At 44.7% G+C, this 10,926-nt stretch overlaps 1 protein-coding gene across 1 annotated transcript in view; it reads right to left on the bottom strand.

Moving 5' to 3' along the window:
- The window catches only part of NINJ2 (ninjurin 2), a 46,659-nt gene extending 40,087 nt beyond the window's left edge, over positions 1 to 6,572 (bottom strand). Inside the window, exon 1 of the mRNA XM_026052186.1 lies at positions 6,498 to 6,572. Within this exon, the coding sequence (XP_025907971.1) occupies positions 6,498 to 6,530 (33 nt within the window). The 5' untranslated portion in view covers positions 6,531 to 6,572. The remainder of the gene's footprint in view (positions 1 to 6,497) is intronic.
- Positions 6,573 to 10,926: the final 4,354 nt, after the last annotated feature.

Raw genomic sequence — 10,926 nt, 5'->3', positions numbered from 1 at the left:
TTTTCTTTTTTTTTTTTTCTTGTACTCTTCATTGCTGAGACCTTTCTGAGCAAGGACCAACACCACTGAGCACAGCAGGAGGCCAGTTTGATGACCTCTAGAGGTCCCTTCCAACCTCAACCATTCTGCATTCCTCTGAAAGATTCTAGACCGTAACAAAGGCTATTCTAAAAGCAACTATGATAGTGGAGTAAGTCTGAARTTCTTGCCACCACAAGCTTAAAGGACTCAGTTTTCCTCCTGTGAACCTCTTGCGGCTTCAGAGGAGACATGTCAAGCATGAATTTGTCCATCAAGAAATACTTTCACCTTAGATCATCCCTGGGATGCACATGCAACCTGCAGGCAGTCTAGAAGGAGGCCTGAGGAGGTCTGCACATCCTGGTCCCAGCAAGGTCCAGAGAGCAGTGTCACTCTCTGCCCCAGCAATTTATAGCCCCCAGAAGGCAACTTCTCAGATACATCMGAGGAAATGAGCATTCTAGTACCAAATCATTACCTTTTTTCTTTCTGTTTGCAGTGCTATCCTAATCCTACTCCAGGTTTAAAGCCAGCAGGAGAGTCCTGTGTTGCAACAGTCTCTCTCATGCTCTTCTGTTGCAGACTTCTCCACGCCCTTTGCTTCAGTAGGAGCAGATGTGCTGGACAGCCAGTCAGTCTGGATGAGCCACGACTTGATGTGCTCCCCGTGTAACTGAAGGAGGGCCAGCGAAATCCCTTCTCCTTCACCATCTTTGCATGGCAAACTTTGCCATAGACTAGTCTTGTCCAGTGCGTAGCGTGGATTCAGATTCCTACCCTGAGTAAGATGCTGCTACTTTTATTTCCATCCCTCAAGTCAAGTGGGACTGCTAGGGACCAGATCAGTCACCAGCATGAGACCACCCTGGGATAACGCCAGGTATATCTCTCACTCCACATGCCTCGTTTCCCCAGATATCCCAAAATGTGGGGTCCTCTTTCTCAAGTTGAGAGAAGACCACCCTTCTGTTTAGAAAGGGTATAAATGAACTGTTTGCCCAAAGCAGGAATGCTGACAGTATCCAGGTAGAGGTGGCAGGAGGAATGTCTAGGGTAGAGGAGAAATGCCATGTCCGACTGGAGAACAAAGAAGTGATTAGTAATGGCTATAAACAAAGAAGTGATTAGTAATGGCTATAAAAAAAGAAGTTTCCTTCTTCTCAGTGTGTTGTCATCTTGCTCATCAGCCTTCTAGTGTTAGTATTATTAGCTTTCCTGGGAAAAGGTATGCTGTGTGGGAACTGTGTGGGTAGAACCTGCAGACTGGCAGGTTCCTGTGATAGGGAAAAAAAAAAAAGCATATAGGCTCATTTTCTCCCTTAGGTGCAATAAGATATTTCACATCTCTCTTTGAACTGACCAAAGCAAACTGAATCTTGGCCTAACCCTTTAGCTAGCCCTACTTGAGAATTGTTCTCAAATTTTAATCGTATGTCTTGCAGTCCAAGTACTTCTACTGTTGGTGACACCCACCCTCGGGATACAGCTTGAACTTCAGCAATGTGATCTGAACTTGTCTGAGCCTCACAGGAATCCGTTCAGGATTGCAAGACAAAAGAAAATTAACCCTACCCCAAAGTGACTTGTTTTCACACAGATTAGCTCTCTGAACTGGCTTTGCCAAGGCAATTGGAATGCCACATCCAGAGGAGTGCCCTCTCCTCTGGGGAGAGTGTGATCCTTCTTTAGGGGCTCACCAATTTAATGTGTTCTGCTAAGCAAGGCGAGATAAGCTCCTCCAGATCTTGATGGCTGAGTTGGACACACTCTACAGTGATGATGCAAGAGAGCTTCTTTCAGATCTCCTTGAGATTTTCATAATGAAAGGCTCCCTCTCAACACAGAATGTCATTAACCAAGCACAAATTACACCAGCTATCCCAGGACCCAAACAACTCTACCGAAGCCCTCGGGGACATGGCTTGTTAGGTTGCCACCTTGCTAGGAAACAGCTGAATGAGGGTAAAGGTCCTACAGCACTAGAAAGCACAAGCCGGCTGTTGCTCCAGAGGCGGACAAGTATGTGCCCAAGCCAAGAACTTGTAAGAACACCACAGCCTCAAGGCACACATTAAAGCCACAAAAAAAAAAAAAAAAAAAGTCTAACCCAGTTGTGAACATTCTCACTGCATTCCCTCAGCAGGACTAGCCTGAAAGTGGGATGTGGGAGATGGAATTTATGGTGGTAAGTGGGACTTTCCATTTGCTTTGTGGGCGTTTTGGAAAAGTCCCTGCTCTCAGGTCTATAACTGCCTGTCTAAAATCTTTCCGTTGTAGACCTGGTCAAACTAAGCACTTGTAGTAAATCACTCAACTATTTAATATTTTTCCTTGCAAATTGCTTGTAAACTTGTCTTGATTTCTGCAGATGTACTTTGAATTCAACGTATTCACCGAACAACTTCTGCTAGTGGGGTTCAGTGTAGGATCTGTTTTCCAGAATGATTATTTTATCTATTTACTCCTCCTAGTTTGAGTGTATGAGTGAATTCCTAAATGGGGAGGTATTATTTCTGCTCCTGTCCCAGAGGATTGCAAATTTATAAGCCAGAGAGACGACTAAGAAAAGAAAGAAATAACAAACCACATATAGTCTCTTTTACAACATGAATATGGATGATATTCATCCAGTGAACATTCTTTAAACATTACACCCATTTGTACGGAACATAACACCCATTCACAAATAGAAAAATCCAGAAATGCAAACCTAATAAAACACAGGCCCCATTTTGAATCAGATTCTCTGACAGATTTAGCTGTGGTGATGTGTGAGAGTTACTGATTTCAGCTCTCCACACACTTTCGCCTGGTTACTGCTGCTCAGGTGGGAGTGCTAGAGGGGATGTTGTCCTAGTTGCTCCTATTCAAGGTCAGGTACATTAGCTTAAATCACCAATAAAACAGGGTTGTGTTAAGATGCCAGATCATGAACTGCAGCAGCTGAGCCACATGGTTAAGCAGATTTAATGGCTCTTTTGCYACTGAAGAGTCCTCCTGTATGGCTCCCTCCTCCTCTACTCCGCTCTGTAAATCTCTGGAAAGGGAAGTGGTGAGAGACAGGGCTTATAACAGCATGAAGGAGTGCAGATCAGTCAGCCAGAGGATACCTATCAAAGCCATTAAGCTAATATAACTTGTAAACCTGTATTTTTTTAAAATTAAAAAGAGATAGGTATCTTTTCTTTCTTCTTTTCTTTTTTAATTTTCTTCTGTCCCAAATATGCTTTTCCACTCCTAGCTATCTCAGGATATACTCTCCTGTATCTTACCAGACTACTGGTCTACCTGCTTTGGTTTCTTGTCAATGGAGGTGCTTCATAGGGGAAGATGAAACTTTCACTTGAAAGTTATAGAGATATCATAGAATCATAGAATGTTTAAGGTTGGAAGGGACCTACAGAGGTCATCTAGTCCAACCCCGCTGCACATGCAGGGTCACCTAGAACACATGGCACTGGGCTGCATCCAAGCAGGTCTTGAAGATCTCYAAAGAAGGAGATTCCACAACCTCTCTGGGCATCCTGTTCTAGTGTTCTGTCTGGTATCTGGTAAGAAAAATACGAAAGTCCAAGTAAATTGTACTACAGATTTATCTTTTAATAGGTAAACCAATTTCCTTAATTCAAAAAAATTTAATTCAAGTTAAGGTTTTGCCTTTTGTCTTAGCACTTGTCTGACTGGTGTAGATCTGGTGAAACTGCTCTACTGCCGTGTGGGTTTTTTTCATTTCTGCATCATTTCCTTTAAGCATCTCTCTATGTGCAGTTTGAGGTTTTCTTAGCTTTCCTAGAAGTCAGAACTGTGAAAGAGAGTCCATTGAAACACACTGAGCAAGAGAATTTTTGTGAGGGAGGAAGTATTAATGTGAGCTTGTTCTTGCTGTTAAAAAGTGGCCCTAGCTCTCACTTGTGGACAATTGGCATATTATATTTTCTAATGCAAAATATCGCTTGCGTTCTGGTCACTTACTGTGCTAGTGCCTGTAGYGAGCTGGAAAGGGTATTTATTTTTATCCTGCCGTTGGCCTATGGGATCTGAAAGTACCTCTTTTAGCTTGCATAACTGTAAATATTGTTATTGGTCATAATATTTTCCTGACCTCTTCTCAATGCTGTCTGCAATATTCAACGTTCTGACCTGTTCCAGCAGACAGTAAATTTCACATGCTGACTCCATGCTGATTGAAGGAGTGGCTCCTGTTATAGAGACGTTTTAACTTTGCTCAGTGAGCTCTTGTTCTCCTTTTTTGGGATGAGCCAAAAAAGCAGGCGCTCAATTTTCCTTAAAGTCCTCTGGCTCTTTCCTATGCCAGGCTAAAGGCTCCAATCTTTTTAATTCTCTTGCTAGCTGTCAAAATTGCACATGTAAAAGTGGTATTAAAAGTGCTTGTAGGTGCTGTGCTACTGCTTTGGATGKAGAACCTGCTCTCCATAAACAAAAACTCTGATTTCTGTATTGTGCCACAGTTAATTGCCATGGCTGCTTGTGCAGCTTCATACAGAAGCTCTTTCTGGGCAGAGCCACATGTTGCCACCCCAGCATGGGCAGCGTGCAGTCCCACAGGGCTGCTCATAAACCCACAGCTGGAAACTCTCAGGAAGACACCTGCTCCATGGCCAGGGACTCAGCAGAGGCTTTGAAATGTGCCATCAACAGAAAGAATTTTTTCCTTWTACTGCTCATTTCTTCCCTCATCTCCCACTTCTCAAGTCAGTTTYCACCAAGACCCTCCACTTGTCTCAGCTCCATGGTAGTGTGTGATGCTCACTCCCTCCCCTGCCAGCACATGTGTGTCCTAGTTATAAGCATGCAGGCATCTGTGTGCGTTTGCCTGTATGCTACATTTGTGAAATCCCTCTMAAGTGCCACAAGGAAAACCTCCTTGGATGATTTTTCTTGTGGGATCCYGTGTAGAGGTGGAGAGAAACATCTCACACCTTCCAGTTCCAGAAACATATATATTCTGTTTTAATTTTGTAACTCGAGGATCTCCAGGGCTTATTCAGTTTTGCTGACTATCTTAACTTTTTACTGAAGATACTGAGGATCATTTTTGGCTCTTCATTTAAGCTCAGGATGGGTTGCAAAAGAAAACTCTGATTGCTGGTAAATGTAAAATCCATGTAAAAATGTGGATTTTTCAAAAGCTTATGAGCATGTTATACAGTCGAGTTGATTTTTTTCAYCTATGAAAACAGGATTACAAATCCAATATAGATTTAAAACTTTCTATTTTGTGGAAAGGTTTCAAATATGAGGAATTATCTGGCATTTATATTAAAGATTATTTCCTTGTCCTCTCTGCTTTCCATCTCCAGGTCCTGATGTACAGATTTCTATATATTTTCTCTTTTTAACTAATTCTAGGAAAGCCTCGCTTCTCTTTTTCTCCTTCCTGAACAGCAACCACTTTTCACCAACTGCCAAAGCTACCTATGTGTTTTCCTTGGTCACCCTATCCCTTAGCTGGACACAACTGTTCCAGGGTCTTAAAAAATGTGCCATGTACACGGCACATACCTCAGCTGAGCTAACCCTTTCTCCTTAGGATCTGTAGGATCAGGAAGCCTAGCTTTTTCCTTCTAACCCACTTACCCACCTCTGGGATAATTGTCCTGGTTATTTCCTAGGGCACAAATCTTTCTATTTTAGTTTCTTTGAAATGGGCCCTACTTTTGCAGCTGAAGACAGTTAAGACCATTATGAAGAGAGGAAAAATATCAGCTGCCAAGTTTGGATGGTGATGCTGACTTCCCCTTTGCCTTCTCCCCTTTTCCACTGTCTGCAGTGCAGATTTGGACTTGAACTTCTGAAGTCTGGCGGGTGCCTGGGATCTGAGGGTCTGATTCACCTCATCTCTAGCAATCTCTCTTTGCAAACCCTTGGTAGTTGCCCTTTCCTACAGCAAACGCTGAGTGCAAGAAACACCCTTTTCAAAAAACACAAGCACTCAGAAGAGGAACTCAGAGAAGTGAAAGAGCTTTATCAAGAAGTTTTGTTTCTCTATAAACCCTGCATAGGAAACCCTGGCCTCTGCATGCCCTCAGCGCTTGCTCTATTTATTTCTTCTCCTCTTCYCCAGCTTGGGAGAGCTTTTTGCCAAACAGAGAGGGGCTTTGTGMGATGAAGAGCAGCTCAGATTTTTTGTAGCTCGTGAAGTCTTTGCTGCCTCCTTCTGAGACCCTAGTGCTGACTCTTGCCCCTGCCGTCCTCCTTCTCCCTAAAATTACTCTCTTCTGAGTAATCCCCCTCTTCTTGCCCTATCCCACTCAGGGAAAGGCTTCTTATAGCTCCTGGCAGAAGAGGGCAGAGATCCCACCACTAGATTTTCTTCAAAGGGAGACAGTGGAAAGAAACAGCGCCGGGTTCTCCAGCGAAATCGCCCGCCAAAGCCGGGGCGCGAGCGCCCGGAGCCGTGGGGATCTTCCCTCCCGCCTCCCCCTCCCGCAGGCATTCCCCCAAGCGGGACTCACTTGGAGGTTGATGCTCTCGCCTTCTGAGGCCATCCTGGGCGCTCTTCCTCCGCGGACGGCGCGAGCGGCGGGGCCCTCTGCGCTCCGGGAGCCTGTCCTGCCGCGGCAAGCGCAGCTGCGGGAACAGACCCGTTATTCACGGGCCGGCCGCCCGCTTGGCACGGGCCGGGGGGCGCGAGCGGGGGCGGCACGGCCGGTCCTGCGCCGAGCGCGCCGCCCGGCCAACAAGCGTCCCTCTGAGGCCTGGCGTGACCGTTGCCTCYGTGACGCGGCCACGCTGCCTCGTCCAGCTGAGCCCCATGAGCTCACTTGGGCTGGGACCCACGGATGCGCCCAGGGTACCAGGACGTTCCTGGCAGGGGCTGAAGGAGCCGTCCCCGCTGCTCTTCTCTGCCCAGCACGCACCAGAGCGTTGTACCCTGCACATACASGGGAGAAAATAATGGCAGGAGCTGCACCCGCTTGCTGCTGCTCCTGCTTCAGCAGAGACGTTGCGGCTAGGAGAAAGTTTCCACTTTACTCTGTTTATAGACACATCTTATTTCTCTCCCCAGCCAAAATGTTCTTCCTTTCCCCTCCCCAGCTCTTTTTTTATGGCCCGTCCTGGCCTGAAGCAAATCTTGCTTTTCACTTATGCTGACAGAAAGCAAAATGACCCCCGAATGGAAATGCAAGCAGCCAGAATCAAGTCACAGTGCAGGAAAATAAGCTGGGCGGAATCCTTAGGCAATAAAAGTCTGTGTGGCTCTGTGTGTTGCAGAGAAATTCTGCTACTTTGTACTGCCTGCRAGCCAGGCTTGCCTGGCTTTTTGGAGAACAATTTCTGTAGTTACAGTAGTACAGAAAATTTATGGTAATTAATATATTCTGTTTAAATACTTTAGCCAAGGATACATCTAGTACTTCTGCCTTACAAAAGGTTTTGACACCTCTGTCCGTGGATGATGCTGTCTCACTGATGCTTCCCAGCCAAGTCCTCGTTCTGCAGCTTCRTTTCCAAGGGCTGATGATTTTGGCCTCCCCACTTTCCTGTCAAACATCTAGTATGTTTTATTCCTCAGCAGCGAGRTGTGTCTGGCGACTGGGCTGACACCACGCAGGAAATCGAGACTGGTGCACAGCTCATTTGCCCCTTAGGCCGTGGCTCCACAGCAGCACAAGCCAAAGCTGGTCAATGAAGTTGCAGCCTCACCCAACCTACCCCCCACCTCTGGCCTCTCTCCTTGCTCTTGCATCAATCACATAGGGCCTAATCCAGCCAAAAACTAACCTGAGACAAGGAAATGCACAGACACAGTCGCTACTGAGAAGGGCTTTTGCACCTCTGCAGTGGTCCTTCACCCCACAGCTTATGTCTGCACAATGCRTCAAACCTTCTAGTACTGAGGAGGCAATAGTTTCAAGAGATTCTTTCACTCTTCAGGCCCTTGGGTACTGGCTGCCCAGAGACATGGTAATACAGTGGTGATGACAACTCTTCTGATGAAAGGATAAGACAGAACCATTATGTGGACCAAATCTGCCCCCCGGCCAACTGCTAGACATCTGCTCTAAACAGCTTACCTCCTAGAACATGAAACAGAAGCTACACTGCCTGGATTCTGTATTTAATAATGCTTTTGTGAGCATTTCTTAGAATCTTAGATTCTTAGATTTACTGTAATCTTATTCTGAAAGAAAACAAGACAAAAAGATTTCTCTTAGATATAGTCACTGCTTGCTTAAGTTTCAGTGAGGTTGATTTTACAGTCATAACGAAAGCCACCTTTATGGCTCCTACACAGGAATGAAAATTGAGATCTCTGTGCCTTGTTATCACTGAAGTGATCATCATTTGAATCGTACCAGGGAAAGGGAGGAGCAAAGGCAGGTTACTCACCCCTGCTCTTCCACACTTGATGGCTTTTTTTTTTCCCTTAATATAAGGAGCATTTAAATTAAAATATAGCTATTTTCTGCAGCTGTTGACTAGACAGCCTGTTGGGAATATATGTTAGCTAACGGCTCTGTGTACGTATGTTGTTGCTGAGATGCTAATATAGATAATTACCTGGTTTAGTTTACTTTTCTTAGTACAGTCTATAAAAAGGTGCCATGGTTCATCAGTTTATAATCAAATATTGCTTATTAATGGGTATTTTATACTGAGTGGGTGTTGGCCTTGTTTGTCAAAGTCACTGTTGGGAGTTCCTGTTGTGCAGTCTGGCCAAAGTTTTTCTGTTCCTAGATGCACCATAAGCATCAAAACAGGTCCAAAATATCTTCTAGTGGTCAGATGGGAATGAAGTATCCCTCATTTTATTTAGTAGATAAACAAATATAACTAATGCAGCTATTTTACCGAAGACCGCATGATATATGACGATGTTCCTTTTAAAATTAGTTTTATTTAGTACTTTATCTAAATGCTATGTGAGATTTTTTTCTTATACACTCTCCAGAGAGGTATTGCAAAAAGAATATTCCTTCACAGTGTCCTCAGAATACCTACAGAAATCAGGCAAAACTTACAGTAATCCTTGTGTCCTTCTAGATGCTTAAATCAAGCCAGGCTCCCAATTCCCACTCCCAAGACAGCATGAAAGAGTCTTTCTGCAAAGTGTATTAGTAGTAATGGCTGTTTCAACCTCCTTTGGAGTGCCTAGAGCCAAGCACATTAGAATGAAACAATTTAAAATGATCGAATGTCTCTTGGAGATTGTTTGTATATGTCATATTGATAGCACTGCTACAGCCTAGAAATGTGAGAAGAGAGGGAAGTGAGTTTATTTTAACTGGAATTGTAATAACTTCCTAAGAATAGAAGGAATGCCTTMTTCTGTGAAGAAATTACTAACAGAAATGTATTTATTATTAAACCTGCTTACAAAGAAAACAGACTAATTTTTCAGACTATCTTTCCAGTAATTGTTCATTATGACGTAGGAAAGTGCATTTGCAATGGTCCAAAGATTAAGATAGAAAATGCAGCACAACTTCTGAAAGAGATTATGTGACATGAGTGGCAGCACTTGCTGGTTTTAGATTCGGTGACCCCAAACCTTCCTCTAGTCTGTGTTTATAAAACATGAAAGGAGAAGGAAGGAAGYATGAAGGAGAAGAAGGAAACTTCCAAAATGGCAGTTCTAATGGATGTTGCTTKGATTAGAGATCACAAGGAATCTTTTTAGTAATACCTAGTAGAGGTGGATGGGGAAGCAGCATATGGGGAGCAGCATTTCTTGACAGGAGGGTGAGGAGCATCTAGGTCATGAAAGACGTCATGAAAGAGGAAAAAGGTTTTTCCTTGCAAGATCAGCCCACGCCAGCTGAGTGTGGAGGAGAGGCTCTGTGAAGCAGCCACCCTCTTTTGAGAGGAGGGAGGATGGCAAAGCTGCTTGTTCCTGCCCCCATCCTGTTCCCTCCCTTATGCCAGCCAAGGAACTTGTGCAGCCACCCAAGAAACCCAGACAGAAGAACTAGGTCCAGCTGGAGAGAAAAAAAAAAAATGCCAGGCCATTTTTTCTCGTTGGGATCAGTTCCCTGACCTGCTTTTGCACATAACTGCACAAACACTTATCCTGGCAGTGGGGAGGGTGCCAGCCGGGACATGGAAAACGTGTTGGGGAGCAGAGAAGGGTGGGGATGAGCCGGTCCAAGCAGCATTGTTGCTGAATCTGCAACCCCAGCCTTGCGGTGCCAGTGCCACCATTGGGGTTGGCCTCTGCAAAGGGAGACGTGGGAAAGAAGGGATGAAATCCTCAGGCCTTGGCATGGGCCAGCGGAAAGGGTTAGTAGAAGAAAGGAGGTTGTGCTGTTTGGAGACTGATAGAAATGATGGACTTTTGCCCACCACCTTGGGGTATATTGTGGTACTCCAGAGGGGGCTATAACCAGGAGCACAAGAGCTTCTGTAGGGTAACTACACTTCTATCAGGGCAAATGACAGGGCAATCTTACTTCTTTACCTTTCCTATGGCTTGATTTTTGTTTTACAAAAGTGGTCTTAGTGGTCTTGATTTGTTCTCTTTCTGAGATTCCCTTTCTCCCCTCTGTACTTCTGGGCCACCTCTTGACTGTGAGCAGAAGGAAGAAGTGTATGCTACTGACCCCTTATAGATGGATTCACCTTATTTTCTGAGAGAACATTAAAAGAGCTCATCTTGTTTAGCTTTACAGAATGAAGCCCAAGGGGAATACTGCTGCCATCCATGTGTACACTAAGCAGAATCACCAGAGAGATGGAAACATTAGTGCAAGTAATTAATAAACTGGCCAAGAAAAAGTGGGTCAGAAATAAGAAGGTTCTTGGCTGCCTAAGCACTGAAGTTCCAGCGGAGCCAGCCAGGGAGGGCAGCAAGGACAAGGGATCAAACSAGACTTAGAAAGGGCTAAGTTTGTGGAGCAAAGGCAAAAGCAAAGACAAGTGATCAGGTAGCCAMAGGACCAT

The sequence above is a fragment of the Nothoprocta perdicaria genome, unplaced genomic scaffold, assembly GCF_003342845.1.
Source record: "Nothoprocta perdicaria isolate Ctin4 unplaced genomic scaffold, notPer1 scaffold_84, whole genome shotgun sequence".
NCBI classification, from domain to species: domain Eukaryota; kingdom Metazoa; phylum Chordata; class Aves; order Tinamiformes; family Tinamidae; genus Nothoprocta; species Nothoprocta perdicaria.
The sequence above is the reverse complement of the archived record's forward strand: the minus strand, read 5'-3'. Positions and strand labels throughout refer to the sequence as shown.